The following is a 21808-nucleotide window of genomic DNA, read 5'->3' as shown; positions in this document are numbered from 1 at the left end:
CGTGGTGATGGTGTTCGCCAGCGTCTCTGAGAACACAGACTCGGTAAAAACTGCCATGTCGCTCCAGGGACGACACACAGAGCGGGGTCTCCAGGAGCCCCTGGGACCACGTTTCCATCCCCTGGTGGACGCGGAGCCTGGTCCCCCTGTGTTCCCGTTTGAAGACAGACAGCTGGTTCCTCCTCTCGCCTTGGTTCACGGCCCTGAGCGGCGCCGTGACTCAGGCCCGAGGGACGCCCGTCTGTCAGGCGTGGCTTTCCCAGACGGCGCACCGCGGCCACCTGGGCCCTCCGGGCTGAGACTCCGCACTGGGCCACATTGGACAGAAAACCAGCGGCCGACGGCACAAGGAAGGGGAAGACGGGACCTGAGGTCGACCGCTCAAAGGACGCCTGTTTACCGGCGGTCCAGGGGCTGCGACGAGAGCAGAGGGCGTCCTGTTGTGTGACCGTGGCGGGGACGGAGCGTGGGCCACACCACGGCTCCCCCGCCCTGCCTGCCTGAGGGACATGGAGGCACCGCCAGCGCCGATGGGACTGGACCGACAAGCCTCAGCCAGTGGGGGGGCTCTCGAGGGGCGAGGATCAGCCGTGGGTCTGTCCAGCCCCGCTGAGGCAGCGACCGTGCCCTGCACGCTGGACACCTCTCCAGGGAATGGATGCAGCGCCGAACGCTGGACATGAGGGCCGAGGGCAGGCCTCGGACCGCGGAGAAGCAGCTCCGGCCGGGGCTCTGTCGAAGGGGCTTACAGTAGTGACAGCGCGAACACCCGTGGGTGTGCGGGAGGTGGCCTCTCTATTCCGGTCCCTCCGGGGGGTAAATCCCAGGGCCTCCTGCCCCCCCCCACTCTGGGAGGCGCTGTTCGGAGCCCCCATCTGCTGTGGTCCCCGGGCCACCTCCGCAGATGGGAGGAGGCGCCCTCTGCCCCGCCAGGAGGCCGCCGGGGACCTGATCCAGGACAAAGAGCAGCCCCAGGGGAGGGGACATCTGTCAGCTGTGAGAGCACCGGCGGCAAGGCCCCAACTTCGGGGCTCACGGAGCCGCCCCTCTGGGCCCCCCACTGCTTCTTGTCTGAGTGAGGGTGGTGGGGCTGCCCCCCTGGAGGCGGAAAGGGGGCCCTCCCTGCACAGGAGGGTGGTCACAAGGAGGGCTGACCGCCCCCCTCTGGTCGGCTCTCCAACCGCCCTCTCTTCGCACACGTCCCGGAGACCACCCCCGCCCGCCGTGCCCGGGGCGTTGCTCTGTGCTCTGCAGCCACCTGTGTCCGCGGCCCTCGGCCCCTCCTCCTGCAGACAAGTCCGGCCTTGCCGCCGACCCCTGACCCCCTGACACTTCCCCTCGAAGACACGGTGAACGCAGGAGGGAGTCAGAGCCGGGACGGGGAAGGCGGAGCCTCTCCGGCAGCTCCCCAGGGTCCGCTTGGCTTTGGGGCGCCTGGTGCCGTGCCTCCTCCTTGTCACGGGGCGCCGCCTCAGAATGGGGGTGCGACGGGTTGTCCCAGGGACTGCTGTTTGAACTGCTGAGGGCACGGTCATCTGCGTGGCTGGCACACCGGGGCCCACGGCTGACACCCAGGGGGCATGGAGCTAAGTGGATCCGTTAACAACCGTTATAAAGAAAGAAGGAATGTTTTTTAAAAACCCTGTGAAACAAAAGGGGGAGCCAGGTTCTGGAAAAGGGGGACGAGGGAAAATTTCAGCGAGTGCCCTGCATCAGTACTGGGGCGGGGGGGGGGGGGGGGGGGGGCGGGGTCTGGCCTTTTCCTTCCTGGAAGACAAAGGAAACCCTTTAGAGAGTGAATTCCTCTTTGATTAGCTCAAGCGATTGATCTCAGGGGCGTGGGACAGGCCGTGGGACAGGCCGTGGGACAGGTCGCAGGCCGAGGGCTGGCGGGGGAGCGGGGTGCTGGCAGGTGGGCAGCCCCGGGTGGGGGGCGGGGTGCTGTGGGCTCTCCGCAGGGCCTGCCCCGGCCGTGGTCCCGGCCCTGTGACCGTGTGACCGTGTGACCATGTGAGGCCGGACTTGACTCTGTGGCCTCCGTCAGACGAGGAGGGGCCGGCGCCTTGAAGGACCCCGTTCAGGGTTAAGGGGGGGCAGTCTGCATGTCAGAGATCAGACATGGGCTTCCGTGACTCGGAGTGAGTGGGGCCTGGCGACCAGGAGTCTGTGAGGCCGCCGAGTGGGGACGCGTGTCCTGGTTCCCGGTCGCAGGGGTCCCCCGAGGTCAGAGCTGGGGTGGGAGGCCTTTGTTCCCGTGAGCGCATCTCACTCAGTGTGGGTTTTTTCATGTACTTTAGGGGTTTGGGGGTTCGCTTCATCAGGCCTCATTTCGTAGGTCACTGTTCGGTCCCCAACAGCACCCCACCCCCACTGTGGCGGCCCCAAAGACTGGCCCCGTGAGGGGACCCCACCCGCCCCCCTTCCCCGACACACACACAACCGGCTTACCCAGCTTTGCAAACAGGGCCCCGGCACCCCTCCCGACAGGATGGGACTGCCCCGCTCCCAGTGCCCAGCCCTGCCTCAGGACTCCGCCTCCAGTGCCGACATTTGTCACCTTGGAAAAGGCTGAGGACCCTCCGGCTGCTGCCTGCCCCCATCCGCCCCCCACACAGCAGAGCGTTGTAAAGCGGGCGGAGCCCGTGAGCCTGCAAAGTGACGCGCTGGCCTCTCACCTCCCCCCACCCCCGCCGGTGGCGTGGAGCCCCCCAGACCCCGGAGGGCCGTCTCTTTCCTGACACGGAAGTGACGTGTGGCATTCCTTTCGAGTGTGGAACAGCACGATGATGTTTCCATCTGTTGCAAAACCGTCCCCGCGATGTCTCCATGTTCCCACCCGTCCCTGCACACAGTTACAATGTCTCTCCTGTGGAGCAGTCAGCCTCATCCCGCCCCAGATCCAGTTTTCTCAAGAGAAAGCGAGAAGCCGCACGTATGGGTACTCACTCTCGTTTCAAAGAATGGGAAACCCGCCCCCCCCGCCCCGCCGTGTCATGACCCCGAGGGCCCTGAGGGCCCCGTGGGGAGCTAGGTGGAGAGCCCTCCGCTCCAGCAGCTCCCTGTCTGGGGGCTCTCGGGGGGTGACGTGCACACCACCGGTGGACGTCCCCAGAGCCTCGTTACCACGGCTCCCCAGGCTGCCGGGCGGCCGCCCCGGAAGGAGGTTTAACGGTCCTGTGGCCGCCCGGCCCCTCCCCCACCCCGCGTGGGCTGCCTCCGCCCGCTCTCCGCTCGCCCAGGTGGACGCAGCCTGGAGGAATAGCTTGTTTCCACTTCCTAATAGAGTGCGGCCCCCCCGCAGCGCGAGGGAAAAGCAGCGGCAGCTGCCCGAACACGTCCCGGCGGTGAACTCGTGGGAGGCAGCTCTAAGGAAGTCCGTGCAGGCAGCGGTGGCGGGTGTGACAAGGGGGTGCTGTCGGGCCCCGAGGCCCGCCCCCCCGCACCAGCCACCAGAGTCCCGGGGGCGGGGGGACCGAGGCCAGAGGTGCTGGCAGGTGCAAATTAGTTCTGGGGGCTCGGGGCGCGGGCCACCTGTGGTTCGGGGGGCACTGACTGGGGTGCACTGCTCACTCGCTCATTCACTCCGTGAATACGCACTGAGTGCCCCCCCCGCCGTGTTCCGGATGCTGACCTTGACATTGGAGGAGAGGACTTGCCCCCCCGCCCTGGGTCTCCCTGTCTAGCAGGGGAAGCGAGCCACCTGAGCGAGGAAACCAGCAGATGGACCACGGTCCTTCTGGGCAGAGCGGGAGGGGCGGTGACGGCGGGGACACGGGGTGGGCCGGTGGGGGCCGACGCAGGGTCTCTGTCGGAGCCGGGCCGTCCTCCGGCCCCCCCGGGTAGAAGTCACCGCTGTGGGCAGACGTAGCTACGTGTGTCCCGCCCCCTTGATGTGGGGTCCCAGCTTCTGGAGCACGGGCGGCTCTCAGAGTGGGGTCCTGGGCCGGCAGCACCCCCGAGAGCCGGTCAGAAATGCGCGTTCCCACCCTGTCCCCAACAATGACACACCCCCCGGGGGTCCCATGCACACACACGCCACCTACATACGTGAGTGTGTGTGTGTGGGGGAGGGCATCGTGTTGCCGTTCATCTTGCCGCTCCTGTTATGTTAGCATGATCATGTTGCATGAATTAATAGTTATTGACTTTCACCCACACGGATACTGTTATTATTTTTCACGCAATTGTTTCAACGTGAATGACGCGGCCCTGGTGTGATGAGCGTGTGATCACGCTAACTGTCTGCTCCCTGCCTGTCCTCCTCGCCTTCCTCGCGATGACAGGGTGCCGGCTTTGCTGGGGTGGCAGCGAGCCCAGGGAGAAGTAATCGCCTCCCCGGGCCGCCTGCAGCTGTGCGATTAGGCACTCGTCCTGGCCAGAGCGCACAAGCGCCAGTTCCTGGGAGAGCCTTCTGGGCAAGCCGGGGGGGAGCTGGTATTAAGTAATGCACTCACCTGGCACGGCATTTTGTCCTTCATTTCGTTCTCCCTGGAACGCAGATGCAATGGCTGGATGGCTCACAGCCTCCTTGCAGCCAGGAGCAAAATAAAGGCCTGTGCTGGAGAAGGCGGTGCAGAGAGGTAGGCGGAGCCTGTGCAGACTCCTCCCCCAGGGCATTGGCGCCACCACACCCTGGACCGCACCAACCCCGCACAGCCGCCTTGTCACTGCCTCTCCTTCTAGACAGTTATGGGGGCACAGGTCTTACCTGACCCTGTTGACCATGTTTGCATGGTTACTTCTCCCCATCTTTTTTTTAATACTCACGCGAGGACAGGTTTATCAGTTTTTCAGAGCGAAGGGAAGGGAGAGGGAGCGAGTGAGTGAGAGACAGAGGGGCATCGGTGTGCCAGAGAAACGTCAGTCAGTCGCCACCCACCTGCACCCCGACCGGGGGCTGCACCTACAGCCTTTCGGAGTACGGGGTGGTGCTCCCCGGAACTGAGCCACCCAGCCGGGGCTGTTTCTGTGTCTCTGGAGTCCTCCCTTCTGTGGCCAGCCTTCTCCCCCCTCCTCTTTGGGTCCGGGAACTCGACAGAGAGTCCGGGAAACCCAACAGAGACGGCTGATCTGTCCGTGCGTCCCCAGCAGTCCTGTGTGGGACGCAGGTGGTCTGGCGATGCCTCTTCATAAAACGGGGAGGCACTTCTCACAGTTACCCCGCACGGGGTTTGCTCCGTGGGAGGTTAGCGTGAAGACCGAGATGGACGCCTCGGCCCTGTGGTGTCGCACACGAACCGTTGTGAGCTCGGCGGGCTCATCGGTCACCCGTGGGTGGGTGAGTGTCCGCCGTGCACTGGGCCCGCCGGGAAGGGGGGCGTGCCCACAACCCCGGCTTGGGGCACCGCCGGGGGCAGGGGCTCCCTCTCGTGCCCTTTCCTTCCTCAAGGCTGGCTGGACTTTCGGGCCGGAATTCAGCATCTCCGGACGAACGCAGCGTTAGACGGTCATGGCACCCGGTTACTGTCGCCCTGCACAGGTGCACCGTCTCGGTCCCATTCGCTCCGGGAAGGACCTGGCTGGAAAGGGCACGTCCTTGAAGCCACACGCTGAAACGGCACCGAACAAAGGCACCTGGGTCCTGTTGTCACACCGGCGGGCCTAGCTGGGTGACCTCGGGCGAGTCACTTAGCCTCCCTGGGCTTTAGTCCCCGTACGTGTAAGACACGGGTGCCCAGGGGACTGCACGCACAGGGCTGTTGAAAGTGGGGGCCTGGTGCGTGGGAGGCGGGCGCTACCGTTGCCCCCCCCACCCCGAGAACGCCGGCGTCCGGGAGGCTGCAGCATCCCCTTGCGCTAGAGGGGGGGGTCTGTCCCCGGAGCGTTGCATAGTCCACCCCCCCCCCCCACCGCTGTGCTCCATCCTTCTCGGGGGGCGCGGTGTCCGGGCCCTGTCTCACCGTGCACGTGTCCAGGCCCGCTTCGGGACAGAAACGAGTGACCCTCATCTCCACACGTGTCCGTCCGTTCCTCGTTCCGTTGGCTCCGCCATTGGGAAAGCGTTTTCTGCCTCGCGCCCCGAGACGACCCATTACCGTAATCACCCTAAATGCCAGTGCACCCAAACAAGGCTGCAGGTGCAGACTCGAGGGCAGATGAGGCTCGCGTGTGGGGAGAAATGGGGACGGCTCGACGGGAGGTGGGGGTTTCCTTGTTGTTTTTTAAAATTATCTGTAGTGAGTGGGAAAGTATGTGGGCCGTGTTAAGGTCTTTATTAACCAGAAATTGTAATTTTGGGTTTGTTTGTGACAAGCTACCAATTTTGTGGTGCCGTGTTTGAACAGTAATAGGAACTCATATGTCCCCTCATAGGTGGGGGGACTCTCCCTGGTGGGGGGACCCTCCCTGGTGGGGCAACCCTGCCAAGGCCCATGGGAGCCCCTTGTGGACTTGGGCCCAGAGCCCACCGCGGGGAGGGGGGCGTGCAGGGGTCAGCCGTGTGGCCACCACGGGGGCTGTGTGCCACGCTCCGTGGCGGGAATCGCAGACCCAGCGCCCTCGAAACATGGCGTTTTAGAGCCGCGGCTCGGCCCCAGGGGTGTTTCCCTGCGCGCCCACCCCGGGCCCCGCTCTCCTGCCGATGGCGTCTGAGATTTTGGCGACTCCAAGAATGTGTCTTTGGAAGGCGTGGCTGCCGGGCTCGTTTTCCAGGGGCCTGAGGGAGACTTGGGGGTTCTCCCAGGTAAGGGGGGCATCTCCACCCAGGGTTCAGAGGGGACGCCCGTACTACCTGCTCTTTTAATGGAGCTCGTGACCGCCCTGAGACCGCAAGCCGCGCCGGGGAGTGTCCGCCGGGGCGGGGGGGTCCGCCGGGGGGCCTGGCAGCTTGCTCAGGAGAGGTGCTGAAGTGAAACCGCCCATTCATCAAGGTGCCTCTAGCGCCAAGGAAAAGAAACGACGAGGCACTTCTCGCAGAGAGAGGCGCGCCGCGCCTGGCGAGCGCTCATAAATCACAGGCGGGGGGAGGGAGCACCCTCTCAGGCACTCGGCCGGCCGGCGTGCGCGGATGCTGCAGACTGGGGGCGTGAGGACATGGGACCGAGACCCCCCCCTCGGCACGTGCCCCTGGGACCTGGGGCCCGAGTCATCAGTTCAGACTTTTCCCACCCGATTTTTTCCACGGGTCGTGGGCAGCACCCACGTTTCACGTTCCCGTGCCCTTGAAAACTTTCAGTGATGACATAGTAGCACCATTAAAATAATGGGAGTAATAATGAGTATTGTAAGTAGGTAAGTAATATATGCATATAGTATTATTATTACCATTATTTGTATGGTCATTAGCATTTATTATTATTGTGATTATTACTATGGTTATTTATTATTGTTGTTGTCATTGTTACCAGAGGGACAGGAATGTCTCTCAATTACTGGGCACGGCGTTGCCCACCTGCTGGGTCTCTTTTGCTTCTGGCTGTACTGGAGGTGGTATTGGTGTGATTTCCAGGATAAAGATGAGGGTTCTGAAGCTTAGTGAGTTTAAGGTGTTTGTAAAAGTAAATAAATATTAATAAACACCCCAGCACACAGGAAAACCTTACCTAGCTGGTTGGAGACGTGGATTCATTGTATTTTATTAAGTGTCTTGGGGCGGCGTCGATTAAACACGGGACCGGAGCTGCACACGCACCGTCCCGTGACGCGCCCGCTGACCACGGCGTCGGCGCTCACCACCTGCAGGGGGCCTCCTCCTGTCACCGTGGGTTACAGGGCCCCTCCATGCCCTCTGACCTCCCCAGCCCCTCCCCTCCGGTGACCGGCGTTCTGTCTGCGTCTGTGAGTGTGAGTGTGTGTGTGTGTGTGTTTGCTGCTCTGTCTCACAGCCCACGTGCGCGGGAGACCACGTCGCTCTCGTCCTTCCCCGTCGGACGCGACTCGCTCAGCACGAAGCCCCCGAGGCCCATCCGCGTCCTCATAGGTGGCCGGACGCCCCCTTTCTGTGGCTCCGCCTCTTCTCCCTTCCGCCTTTGCCTGATGCAGGGTCACCCTGAACTGCAGTGACACACCCCGGCTCCTGGGCCCTGCAGTTTGGTCAGAGCCCCTCCTCTGTGGCTGCTGTGCCTCTGACAAACCCCCAGGCCCCTCTGACGCTCGGGGGCGGGGGGACACCTCCTGGTGGTGGGCCCCGTCCTGGGTGCTGCGGGGTGTCAGCTGTCTCAGTGACCTGTGCCCTGTGGATGTCTGGGGTCCCCCTCCCCCACTTGTGAGGCTCACGAGTGTCTCCAGACGGTCCCGGGGGACATCTCCGGGGGGCAGAGTCACCCTTCGCTGAGAACCCTGGGCTTGGCTGTTCTTTGGGAAAGCCCCCCGGCACCCCAACACAGCACCCTGACACAGCACCCCGACATAGCATCCCGACACAGCACCCTTGCGAATGTGTCCACATTGCTCCAGGAGTGTTTGTTTTTATTGTATCCAGTTGAAGTGGAAAGCGTTATTGTATCCAGTTGAAGAGGGAAACGTGATTGTATCCAGTTGAAGAGGGAAGCGTGATTGTATCCAGTTGAAGAGGGAAGTGTTATTGTATCCAGTTGAAGAGGGAAGTGTTATTGTATCCAGTTGAAGAGGGAAGCGGGACCTCCTGTTTCCATCAGGGCCTTCCTGGGCACGTACTGCTGACCCCGTTTAGGGCAAGGCCGGCCCCGGCCCAGCCCCCTGAGGCCGACTCCCTCCCCACACAGCCCAGGGCCCCCGTTACCCGCCTCCCACCGACCCCCTGCTCAGGCTCCCAGGCCCCCAAGCCCTTTCCCCAGGCCGCTTGCTGCCCTGTCTGCCCCTTCCTTCCTGCCCCAGCTCAGGGAGGACCAGCCCTGAGCCCCATCCTGGGCACACACCCCAAAGGAGCTTCGTGACGGTGGTGGCGCACGCCCTTGGCTGGAAGGGTCAGTCCCCTGTGTCACTCTGTCTGGCTGCTAAGAGGCACCGAGGAGACGGCTCCTGGGTGCACTATCTTGCAATCCCGAAATCTCCGTCTCCGGCAGCGGCTGCACCGTCGGGCTCCCGGAGGAGCCGCTGATGGAGGATGCAGTGTCCCCGCCCCCGACAGCAGCTCCGATAAGGACAGTGGACTCGCGGCAGGGAGACGGCAGAGGAGCCTGCTGTCGGCTGGTGGCCAATGGGAAGGGACAGCCGTCAGCGGGCACCCTGGCCCCCTCTCCCGGGGCCTTAGGGAACCAGAATTGGACTTTTCCGGATCAATAACAGTTACCCGGCAATCCTGTCTTTCCGGGAGACGTGGTGGGAGCCGGTGGAGCCCAGTGAGCGGGCGGATGTTCGTCGGTGCTTGCTGCACCGTGACCCCCGAGAACGCCTCCCCGTAGTCGGGCGATGAGTTGTCGGGGGACAAGGACAGCGCACTCCCTCTGCTTCCTGCAGCTGCCCGCTTGGGGCTCCCCAACACTCGGGGCGAGTACAGGTGACACACGCAGTGCTGTGGAAGGTGGGGGTGCAGAGGGGCCCCGAGCGGCCCCCGGAGAGCCGTCCCCGTGAGCAGCCACGGGACTGGTGTTGGAGGAACGCGGATGAGGTGCGGAACCCTGGAGGCTCACCGAGCAGCAGGCCGGGAGAGCTCCGCCCCCCTCCGCTGTGTGCTCCCCGTGCCCAGGAGGCTGGCCCGGGCCGGTTCTCTCTGGGGATGGCAGGAGCCCACGGGAGAGGTCGTGGGAGAGTGCGGGGCGGCCCCTGGAGAGCAGGCTTGGGACCAGCCCGTCGGCACTCCTGCCATGTTCTGTCTGCCGAAGCAAATTACGAGGCCAGCCTGTGTTCAAGGAGGGAGTCCGAGGGCTCTTTCTGCTGAAGGGAGGACTGTGAAGGGACACACCAGGGGTGTGGGGGGAGGGGGAGAAACAGGACCGTTCTGTCCTTGCTCCACAAAGCTGCTGTCGTATCCTGGATGTCCAGCGCTGGCTGCCTCGCTACCACTCTGTCTGCATATGTGTCCATCCATCCACCCATCATCCATCCATCATCCATCCATCCATCCATCCTCCATCCATCATCCATCCATCCATCCATCCATCATCCACCATCCATCATCCATCCATCATCCATCATCCATCCATCCATCATCCACCATCCATCCACCCATCATTCATCCATCCACTCACCTGTCTGTCATCCATCCATCCATCCATCATCCATCCACCATCCATCATCCATCCGTCATCCATCCATCATCCATCCATCCATCCATCATCCACCATCCATCCACCATCCATCCATTCATCCATCCACTCACCTGTCTATCATCCATCCATTCATTGATCATTTATTCATCCATCATTCATGTATGTATCCATCCACCCACCAATCACCCATTTATTTATCCATGTATCATCTATTTGTTCATCCATCGATCATTTATTCATTCATCCACTGATCATCCATCCATCCATCCATCCATCCATCATCCGTCCACGGAACCTGAAGCTCCAAGAAGGCACGTACTTGCCCGACATCACACGGCTGTTGCGTAGACCAACCCTAGATCTCTCTGTGGTCAAACTTCGTGTCCAGAACCTCTGCCCCAGACCCCACTGTCTTCTTGGTAATGCCTGCCCCTTCTAGCTCAAATTAGCTCTCCCTCGAACTGGAAAACCTCAGAACTGGGTTCAGCCAGCAAGTGTGACCTGGGCACCCGTTGCTTCCTGGGAAGGGTGGAGACCAGCCTGCTCGAGTGACGGGAGACTCCAGAGAGGAACCAGCAGGCCCGTCCGGCTTTACTGTGCAGGAAACAAACCCCACTTCTGCTTCAAAGCAAGCGATTGTTCCGTAGGCATCTTTCTTCCCTCTTGGAAACAGACAAGAAAGCAGCAGGAAGGAAGCCGACCGTGCAGGCAGAGCGGGATGAGAAAGCACGTTGAGGAACGCCCCCGGGATGGAGTGTTCCCCGCACAGAGGGACCCTAGCTTTCTCTCTCTGTTCCTCCAGAGAGCCCTCGCCCACAGCTCTCCCCCAGGGAACGAGGCTCTGGGTCTCTGCACGCCAAGACTTAAGAGCTTTCGGGGAGAGGGACGAAGACGTAGGGAGAAAAGCATCTCATGTGGCAATTAGTCCGTTGGTTTTTGCAAAGTATGACAAGTTGCTTAAATCGTGAGTGACTGTCTCAGGGCTTTGCGGCCGGGCCCCTTCTGGGATGCAGTGCCGGGGCAGGACCTCGGGGCAGGGCCTCCGGGCAGAGACTGGGGGTGAGTGTCTCGTCGTTGAAAAGCCGCTGTGCCCGCCCGCATCCCTTTGGCTGCAGCCGGACAGACAGCTCTGATCCTGCGGCCGGCCGGCGTCCCTGAGGCAGGATCGGGGGACCGCCCAGGGGAGAGGTGCACGGGGCTGCCCGCCTGCCACTGGGCCTCGTGGGCCTCGGGCGGGGTGGGGGGTGCGTCCTCGTGGTCCGTGACCGGTTGGGTCTCCAGTGTGGGTTTCAGGTCTCGCAAGGCAAGGGCAAGGTGACGGGCTTTTTTGGGCTCTTGCAGACGCAGCCCAGGGACACACTGACCCCTGTGCCCTCGGGGTGTGGGGGGGTCCTCCCTTGGTGGGACCCCCAACGGGGGACACACCAGCTCACAGGAGCTCTTCAGCGAGGACACCGTGCCAACGGCAAGGACCCCGCTGGCTGCACTGCCGTCGGGGTCTGTGGCGGACAGGGGCGGAGGAAGGCGAGTTGGGGTCTTTCCTGCCTTGGCCCTGACCTCCGCCCCCAGCGTCCATCGACTTCCCGTCCCGGAAGTTCCTGGTGGGGGTGGGGGGCGTCAAGCTCAATGGCCCCAGAAGGTCACGCCGGTCGCTGAGCGAGGTGGGCTGCTGGGGGGCTCCTCCTGCTCCTGCTCCAGGGGCGTGGGGCCTTGGTACCGCCTGTCCCTCCGTGTGTAAGGGGAAGCTGGACCCCCAGGCACCCCTGGGGTCAAACATGGTTCCCACTCCTGGCGACCCCCCGACATCCGGTGGGCGGCCGTGGACCCGCCTGCGGGCTGGGGTGGACGGCGCACGTCAGCAGCTTGTGCCGTCTCCTAACGGGCTGTTTTTCTTCCGACTTGATGATACCTTGTGTATCTTTCAGCTCTGTGAAAGACATTTTAAAAAATTCTTACAGGCCAATTTGCCGTTTTTAAATTGCGTTTGGCGGTGGAGTCACACTTAGAAGCTTTTCCCGCGCCCGGGCTGGGAAGGAGCCGTCCGTCTTTCGGCACAGAGAGCCCGGAGCTTGCTCGCTCGCCCACCGGGAGCCCGCGGACCCGTCTGAAGGGTGTTGTCGGGTGCGGTGCACGGTGTGGGTCCAAGTTCGTGGGCGGTCTTTCCCCCAAACGGCCGATGGTCCCAGCGCCGTTTACTCGCCCACGAAACTCCCAGGGGCACGTGGCTTTAGTGAGGGACCGTTCCGGCCCCTCGGTCTGCTTGCGGACCCTGCGCCGTCAGAAGGGTGTTCGGCTGCAATGTGTGAACGAACACATTCACCGCACGCCCATCGGAACCTTGCCCGGTTCTCTTCGGTCAAACCGTGCAAAATCACCGGCGTGCAATTTCAGAAATCTCAGTTCCCCAGGTGTCCCCCTAACACACGACGTGCGAGGTTTGGGGGGCATGCAGAGCCCCTTCTCGGCTGGCTCCAGAGGGATCACGAGAGCTATAGGCACCTGCATACCAGAAAGCGTGTGCTCCTTTCTAGCCTGCTGGCGGACCCCAGACTTCTAAGGAGCCCAGCGGTCACCTCCCCTCTCTCTCTGTCTTTCTCTGCCCCCTGCAGTGACCGAGGGCCGCGGGGCCCCCGACGGCGGCCAGCAGTTCTCCTCGCTGCCCCCCTACCTGCCCGTGAGCTACCGCGTCCTAGGGGCCGAGACCGCCTTCTTCCTGCAGGAGGCCCGCCGGGACCCCTCGCGCAACTGCAGCCTGCGTGCCAGGGCGGAGTCCTTCTTCACCTACCGCGCCCGGGGGCCGCCGCGGCTGAGCGCCAGCTATGGGCCCTTCTCCGTGGAGAAGGCCGTGCCGCTGGACTGGACGTCGGCCTCCAACTCACTGGGCCCCGCCGATCAGCTGGGTTTCGGCTGGACGCTGAAGGCCCACGTGCTGCAGGACAGGATCTACCCGGCCCGGCCCACCGTGCAGGTCCTGTTCCACGTCGTGGGCCGCGACTGGGCCGAGGGCAGCCCCGCGGAGCAGCTGCCCTGCCTGAGGGTGTTCGCCTTCCGGGAGACGCGGGCCGTGCGGGGCGGCTGCCGGCCAAGCGGCGAGCTGGGGCTGTGCGTGGCCGAGCTGCGGCTGCCGGCCGGCTGGTTCGGCGCCCCCGCGGTGGTGGCCGGCCGGAGGAAGCCGGGGCCGGCGGCCGAGGGCAGCACGGTGGAGCTGTACTACGCCGTGCACGCGGGCGAGGAGCCCGGGGACTGCGCCAGCGGGGACGCCGGGAAGGGCAATGCCATCCGCCCCGGGAAGGGCGGCCTGGGGGACAGCCTGTCCCACCTGCAGAGGGTCGGCGCCGTGGGCCTCTGCCAGGCCCCGGACAGCAGCGACCACCAGCTCAGTGAGCTGCGTCTGGATGGCAACGTGGCCGTCTGGCTGCCCTCCCGTCAGGTCAGACCAGGGGACGTGGTCACGGCCTACGTCACCGTCGCCGGCAACGCCACCGTGGACCTCTTCATCTTGAGGTAGGTGCCCAGAGTGGCCCACGGGAGGCCTGGCCGCCCCGTGCGGGACGGTGGGACTGGGTGCTTGGGGGTGTCTGTTCCAGAGCGGTCCAGGGTCCCAACCTTCAGGGACCCGCCTCCTTCAGGTGGAAGCCAATCCTTCACCTGCCCACAGGCTCACCTGTGTGCTGGGCGTGGGGGGAGAGGGCAGGCGCCGGGCCCAAGAGAGGAGAGACGAAACTAACCGCTCTCTTTCGAACTTGAGTTACCCTCGGACTGCAGAGGGCTGTGGGTTTTCTCGAGCTCTGAAGGGTCTGGAAGACGCGCAGACCCCGAGTGGGGGAGGGAAAGCCCGTGGGGGGCGGGGCTCCGAGCTGACGTGCACGCAGTGTGGCCTCTCGCGCCGGGTGAGTCTGCAGCACAAGCCCCTTCTGCCGCGTGGGTGGGTGGGTGGGCGGCGGGGAAGACCCAGGTTCGGGAGGGTAGTTTGGCAGTGATCTAAGGAGCCTGCCCGACAGACAGTTGTCCGGCAGGGGTATCCCATCTCGTAACGAGAGAAAAAGAAACAAAAACTCATGGACAACGGAGGAGCCCGCCTGCCGCCGGTGCCGCCGGCTCAGCAGACTGCTCGGCGTTTCCGGGGCGCGGCCCTGCCGTCCCCACGGCGGCTGAGCCTGGCATTCGGGGCGGAAGGCCTCCTGTCTGAGAGTCGTCTATATGGGGGGCGGGGGAGCCGTGTGGAGCAAATCCTCTTAAGTGGGGACCAGACTCTCATCATCACGGAAGAGAGTATTTGATTGAGATTTGTTCCAAAGATAAAGGCGATAGAAGTCAGTGCGTTTTGGTTTTTTTCCTGGTATCGTTAAGAGGGACTTAGGTTAGGATCGCAGCTGCGCTCGGTGCTCGTTAGAATAAAAATCAATCCCGGGAGGAGGGGCTGCTCGCTCGGGCACATCTCGGCGGCAGAGCCCGACGGCTGGGGGTGGCGGGCCGCGGTTTCGGGGGGCGCCCCGTGTCGTGGCCGTGAGCACAGTCTGCTGAAGGCTTCACTGTTCCTCGAAGGGTGGGGGGGGGACCGTGGGTTCCTCCGGGCGTGTCTCGTCTCGTTCCCAAGGATTCCGGGCGTTCTCCCAGAACGGCCGGTTGTCGGCAGCGTCCGAGTTTTCACGGTTGAACGGCCTGCCTGCAGCCGACCCCCCCCCCTGCACGGTGTGTTCGGGGTGTGCTGCGGGGGGGGGGGGGGGTTACAGCATCACGTTTGACAGCCTTATGAAACCCCACCTCCTCTGGAAGAGGTCAGGTCGCCCCTCCTGTGGGCATCCTCAGCCCTGGTGGTCAGCCCGCCCCCCGTCCCCCAGTGCTGTGTGCCAGGGGGTCAGCTCCCAGTCGGCGTGCCGGCGACTTTCTCAGAGTGTCTTTGCTTTACAGCCCCACGATTTGCCGTCCCACTCACCGACGCGCTCACCAGTGGGTTCTCGTATGGGCCCCGTCTGGTCCGGGGATCGAACCTGCGACCGTTTGGATGAGGGAGCCGGGGTTTCTTCCTCCTGCCTCGATGGGAAACGCGCTGGTCCGGAGAGTCTTTCTGTCCCCACTCTGTCCCTCCGCTCCGCACTCTTGGGTCCACGTCATCCCGTCCCTAAACGAAGAGGCCGGCCCTGGACGGGGAAGGAAAGCCGGAGAACTGGGGACCAGGGGCACAGCCATCGCGTCGGAGAACTCCGGAGTCCCGGCGACCTTCCCGTCCGCCCTCGTCCGGGACTTCCTCTGCAGACGCGCGGGCTCCGCCCCCACGGGGTGCGTGTGGACGAACCAGCCGCCGCGCCGCCGTGTCTACGGTGCTTCAGCCGGGCACGCGGACCCGGTGCGTTGGAGGGAATCGCTGTTCCTCTGTAGTTTCCGTCACACAGACAAGCACACGGGGGCCACACCGCCCGCCCCCAGCGGCTCTGGTTCCGCAGTCTGGCCAGGGACTGCAGGCAGCTCACCTGACCCCCGTGGGCCCCCGTGGGCCCCCGTGTCCCCATCGCCACACCAGATGCCGAGACTGTCGCAGCAGCCACTGGCCCAGGGGCGGGAGGACGCCGTGGGCCAGCGTTCGTCCGGGTGCAAGGTGCCCCCGCGTGTCGGGCACCCAACAGTGCTTTCTGGAAGGCTGTTGCTACAATGTAGCTTTCTGTGAGCTCTGATGCACACTGTCATGGTCCCAAGACACTGTGCCACGTGAAACAGCAGCCACGCAGCTTGTGCTCGGGGCTGCGTCAATTCTCGCCGAGCCGTGGCTCTGTTCCAAGAGGAAACACGTGCTTTGGAACGACCCGAGCTTCCGGAGCGCAGAGGCCCCGAGGTTCTGGGCCGGCGCCGCTGAGCGCCGTGCGGGCAGCAGCCCTGCCTCAGCCGTCCGAGCCCCCTGCTGCGGGCCACAGTCCGGGGGACAGAGGGAGAAGCGGCGGGGGGGCCAGGGGGGCAGTGGTGCTGCCTCCCGGTGTCGGGTGTGCAGGGAGGGCAGCTGCCGGGACTGTGGCGGGGGCGCACTGGGAGAAGTGGGTCCCCCCTTTCAGAGAGTGGGTTTCATTGTCATTTAATTAATTTTAACTTTTAATTTTTCCGTGTGTTAATTTTGAGAGAGAGAGAGATCAATGTGTTGCTCCACTTACTTACGTATTCACTGGTTGCTTCTTGTACGTGCCCTGACCGGGGATCGAACCTGTAACCTCGGTGTCTTGGGACCATGCTCTACCCAACTGAGCGAGCTGGCCACGGCCTTCACTTTTAATGGGAGTGTTTTAAGGGAAAATCACTCAGCACGCCACCACAGGGCATGTCCGCAGATGCGGCCACGGTAGCGGCCTCTGTGCCAGGCCCCCGGCGGCTCGGGGAGCACCGATCTCTCCTCCCTGACACACGGCGGCCTCCGTGCACGGCTGCCGGTCAGTTCCCGGCAGGAGCCGGTGTGGCCCGTCCCCGGAACCTGACCCCTGGGGAACTTGCGAGGGGGCCCGTGGACAGTCCTCCAAAGATGTCTCCGGGCCGTGAAACCCGCGGACACCCTCTGTGGCCGCCCGGCCCTGCGGCCTGCTACCCAGCTGCGGCGGCCGGAGTGAGCCGGGACCTTGTATAGGTCCCTGCCGTCTACACGGCCCGAGCCCCCCCCGCCCCGATAAGGTCGTTTCCAGGAACGTCCCTCTCTCCCCCGGGGCACGAAGCTGCAGCGGACACTCCGTTCGAAGGCCGCCTGATGTGTGGTCATTCCCTGAGACGAGGATGCAGCCTCCTGTGGTGACCGACCAGCAGCCCTGCAGCCCCGTGACGGTCGTTAGGGATGCTGAGAGGGTCGTGAAGGGTCTCTTCCCGCCACACCCGGCGATGCCGCCCCGAGGTGACGCGCACTCAGTGGTCCCTCGCACGACCGGTGTCTGGTGACCCGGCGCAGAACTCTGGGCCCCGCTTGGACGCTGCCTCCGGAAGCAGGCGCTTCTCCCCTCCTCCCTCCGTGTCCGAGGACAGGAGAGGCCCCTGAAGGCAATTTCCAGGGCTCTGGCTCATCCCTGCCTCCTGGTTTCCACCCCGGCCACCGCTGCCCGGAGGGTCAAGCGCGGCCCACAGGAGTGACCCGACTGTCCCCAGACTGGTCATCCGGACAGAACCCTAAGGAGCCATCGAGTTTGCCTGGACTGCAGCCTGGGAGCTAATTTGGAAGGTTCTGGAAATTCATTTTCCCGCCCTCCGTCCCATGCTCCTTTCCCCGCCGCGTGTCTCCGAAGGAGAGGTTTGCCTTCCTTCTCGTCAGATCGTCCCTTTGAAGGGATTCTTCCGGAACCGAGGAGAGAAACCGTTTTCCTTCTGCTGGGGAGGAAGGGGAGACGTCTGGTCTCTGCCCTGCGCCCCTCCTCCCGCTCCCCACCGCACACGTCCCGGTTGCCAGGCAGCCGCTTCCCGGCCACGGGAGCACCATCCGACTGTGGGGGGGTGTGGGGGACCGCCTCCCGGAGCAGTCGGCTCCAGCTGTGTGGGAGGAGGAGGCCGGTGGAGCCCACCACCCCCATGCCGCACTCTTCAACCCATTTACGAGTCCCCTTCGTTTCCGTGTCCCCAGATCCCAGCTTCGTCTGCTGCAAACAGTTCAACGCAGGCATCGGGAGGGAGGCGCCTGGGACGCACAGCCCCTCGGCCCCTGGACCTTTCTGGGGCGGGCCGCGGGGGGCTGAGCGAGGATGGCGGGGAGGGCGCAGGGTTCCGGCACGCTGGGGTTGGGAAGCGCCCGTCTGCTGTTGCTGCTCGATTGGGGGCCACGCCGCTCCTCCAGGGTGCCTCAGTGTCGGGAATTCGAACCATTAATGTCTTGCAGCCCTGAGTGCTATTAATTGATTCAAAACTCCAGGAGAGGGCAAAGCAAGCGTTGCTGTTTTCAAAAGCATTCCGATTGCACCCCCTGGTTCCAACCCAGTCTCGGACACTCACTGTTTCCTGCATCTCCCGCAGCCTGTGTTCCTGGAGAGTGTGATTTTTAGTGTCCTTGGTCCTTTGTGCCGTCCCCAGGGCCCGCTGGGCGCAGCCTCCCCGCGGCAGGAGGGGCCCTGCAGTGCGGCCGGCGAGGTGCTCGGGGTGGGGGTGTGTGTAGGAGGGAGGAGGTGGCGGGCTGGGATGCGAAGGCCCAGCCTCCAGCCGTCTCCCTGGTTCAGCCCAGCGACCCCACTGCCCCCGTGGCGGAGTCCCCTCGGCCCCTGTTCCCTCCAGGGTGGGACCCGTGTTCTCAGGAAGGTTCTCCGTGACCTTACCGCCTCCAAGGTGCGTCAACCGGCCTTTCTTCCCCCGCCACCTGATCTCAAGAGCATCCTCAGACCTGGAAGGGGCCGTCACTCGGGGCGGACCCACGGTGGGAACAATGCGTGGGAGACGGTGGAGACCGCATCTCACATTTACCCCGAACACCAGCATCCACTGGCGTGTCGCTCTGTGTTCGAGGTCACTGTGGACGCACTGTCCTGAAGAAAGCTGCGCTTCCTGGGAGGTCATCAGAGGGATCTTTAACACACAGAATGCACCCTGGCTGGGTGGCTCAGTGGACTGAGTGCCAGCCTTTGAACCAAAGGTCCGCCGGTTCGATTCCCAGCCAGGGCACATGCCTGGGTTTCAGGCCAGGTCTCCAGTAGGGGGCGCAGGAGAAGCAACCACACATGGATGTTTCTTTCCCTCTCTTTCTCCCTCCCTTCCCCTCTGTCTAAAAGTAAATAAATAAAATCTTTAAAAAAAAATGACAACACAGAATACACCCTCTTGTCGGTGGCTCTTACCCGGGGCTGCCAGGGTCAGACCGGGGGCTCCGGAGCCCCAACTCCGGCTCCCTCTGGTGGCACCAGGGGCTGGCTGGTCCCAGTGCCCGGCTTGGGGCGTGGTGCCCTGAGGACGTGGTTTGTGGGGCCCGTGCAGTATTGCGAGCACTAACACATTTTATTTAAGAGCCTGGTTTTCTGTGTTCTCTCAGACACCAGAAGGTCTGAAAAGTAGGCTCACTTTCCTGCTTCAGTGCTTGGAGCCGACTTGTGGCTGCTCTGGGGGAGAGAGGGGCGCTCTGTTCCCTGCTGTCTCCCCCTCCCCCCCTCCCCCTCCCCCTCCCCGGCTCCCTTAAGTGCTCTCCTGACCCCTGGAGGATTTGCCTTTCCTTCCCCGCATCCATCCAAGGCTGGGAGCTGAGTGGGCTCCCGTCTCGCTGCCCCCAGGTAATCGCGTTAACCTGTTTTGCCGCTAGAGCCGGACCAGAGAGATGCTCATTAGTCCGGGCTCCGGGCCTGTTCGCGGCGAATTAGGAGGACTTCTCCATCTGGCCCCGAGCCAGCATGAAATCTCACTCTCGGTGGATGTTATCACGGTCCCATTAGGGAGGCGGGGAGGGCCGTGCCCCCAGGGCGGTGGCGGGGGGAGGTGCCTCTTCCCGGGCTGGGCACCTGGGAGCACAGGCTCCGCCCAGCGTCCCAACTCAGCAGGTGTCTTCTCGGCCGGCCGTGTGGCCAGCGAGGGGGACCGAGGAGCAGCTTCCTGCCGAAGGGCCCGGAAGCTTCCTCCTGGCAGCTCTGCCGGGAGGCGGAGGTGCGTGCGCCGTGCACAGGCAGAGAAGAGGCAGCTTCCTCAAGAACGGAGAAGAGTGTAGTACTCAGCGGATTCCGGAACATTCCCATGACATGGCCACCGTGCCCAGGAGGATTTGGGGACCCCCGAGTGCCCAGAGAGGGGCGTGGGGGCCTGGGTGGTCCGAGCCAGTTTCTGAAAGCAGCCCAGGGTGTGGCGGGCATGGCCCGAGGGACCTGGGTGGGGACGGGGGCGGCCCGGGGGGCGCGCTGGGCCGTGGGGCAGCCTCTGGGGGGGCTGGTTCAAAGGCGCCTGGGTGCGGCAGGCAAGATGGGGGTCTGGAGGTCTGAGTTGTGTTTAATTGTAACCCATGTTCACTTAAAGAGCCACATGTGGCTGCTGGCTGCCATGCTGGTTGGCACGGAGCATCGGGGGGTGTATAGAGGGGGGAGGCTGACCTTGACCCCTGACCCCCTGACTCTGGGCTTGTCCCAGGTCTGGAATAAGCAGGGAGCTGAGCCCGGCTCCCAGTGGAGGCGGAGACTCACCAAGGACGAGGCTTTGAGCTCAGGCCGGGTCTCGGCAGCGCTGTGCCCCCCACCCCACCACCCCACCCCTTGGCAGGTGGGGCCGCCTCACAGGACCGTGGTGTGGAGGTGAAAGGTCACTGAGATGCCCGTCGTCCAGGTGGAGAACACCTGGTCCAGGTGCGGTCAGCAGGCCCCTGGCCACTTGCCCGATTCCAGTTACTACGGGGAGACCTGACTTTTATTTTATGAATTGTCATTTGTTTTAATATGTGTAAGGAAATTAGGACCAGCTCATCGAACTGCTGATGTCATACAGATGAGGCCTGAAGCTGAGTGCCTGGAGAGGTCAGGAGGAATCCACTCCAGAAACGGGCGGTGCCCCGGGCGGCGAACGCGGTGGCCGCCACTCCGGTCCGGCGTCAACGAGGAAGGGACTGAGATTCACGCCCTGGTGGCGTGGACACTGGCACGGCTTCCACTCTGGTGGCTGGGCCTTCTTTTTCTTCTTCTTTTTTCTCATTTTTTTTTTTTTTACAGATACACTGTCTGCAAACACAAAATCTCGCCCTTCGAACCTTTGTTGCGGCTGAGTGAGCTCGGTTCTTTCTCTCCTTGTCTCTCGCGCTCCTGTTGTTTTTGTTGGGAGGGGAGCCGAGGGCATGCATATGCATGGCTCCGTGGAGCACGGTTTTTACTGGAGACAAAGACGGATCTGAAGTTTCCCGTTGCCGGGGCTGCCGGGTGCTGGCCACTCGCGTCTGCATCTGCGTCTGCGGGGAGGGTGGGTCCGGGGCTCCTGAGGCGTCCGTCCCTCGTCCCTCTCGGAGGAAACACTCTGAGAAGAGCGTTGTGTTTACGCAGTCCCACCCTCTGTCTGGGTCACGGGGACGCGGCGATTAATGGGAACGAATGGGGTGGGGTTCGGTCCCGGTCCCCGAAACGAGGGAAACAAAGACGAACGGGCCTGAAGGGCTACAAACGTGCCTATGACGTCTCTCGGGCTCCCCGCGCCTCCGGGTTCCCGGGACATCGATCCCCTTCCTCCGTGTTAATTTGCGTGTGTCGCCCGCCCACCCCCGCCACCCCCCCGCCACCCTCCGCCCTCCACGGGGAAGGGGGGCTGCGTGTGTCCCGGGTCTCATTAATCAGGCATTTTTCTTCCTCGCGCATTCCAGCCGTCCGGGGCACGCATTTGTCATCCGACCCACCGTTCCCCGGCAGAAAATAAACACAGCATCCAGAGCGCACGGCGACGCCCGCCGGAATGGGAAGGCCTCTCGCGCTGGGTGTGCGCACACGGTATTGATTTATGGGAAAGAAGTTCCCCGGGAGAGACTTCATGAGCAAACAAGTGTATTCCTGATGGGTGGGGCCGCGAGCCATGCGCGGGTTCGTCGGCTCCTTCCGTGAACGTTCACGAGGCACCTACTAAGTGCACAATCCCTCCACCCCAAGCAGACCAGACCTGGAGGGGCTCCGAGGGCGCTGGGGGTCTGTGGGCAGGCCGGCGCCTCAGCGAGCAGTGAAACACGGTGACTTAAAAGTGTGGTGATGTGTAGGAAGAACGAAAATTAAGACAAAAGTGAGCCTTTCTCAAGTAGT

General features: G+C 63.4%; 1 protein-coding gene across 1 annotated transcript in view; it reads left to right on the top strand.

Annotated features, from left to right (window-relative positions):
- The window catches only part of TMEM132C (transmembrane protein 132C), a 130065-nt gene that overhangs the window by 49303 nt on the left and 58954 nt on the right, over window positions 1-21808 (top strand). The window contains exon 2 of the mRNA XM_036014931.1: window positions 12737-13631. Coding sequence (XP_035870824.1) covers window positions 12737-13631 — 895 coding nt within the window. The remainder of the gene's footprint in view (window positions 1-12736; window positions 13632-21808) is intronic.

This window comes from Phyllostomus discolor, chromosome 13 (assembly GCF_004126475.2).
Source record: "Phyllostomus discolor isolate MPI-MPIP mPhyDis1 chromosome 13, mPhyDis1.pri.v3, whole genome shotgun sequence".
NCBI lineage: Eukaryota > Metazoa > Chordata > Mammalia > Chiroptera > Phyllostomidae > Phyllostomus > Phyllostomus discolor.
This window is presented reverse-complemented; position numbering and strand designations above follow the sequence as displayed.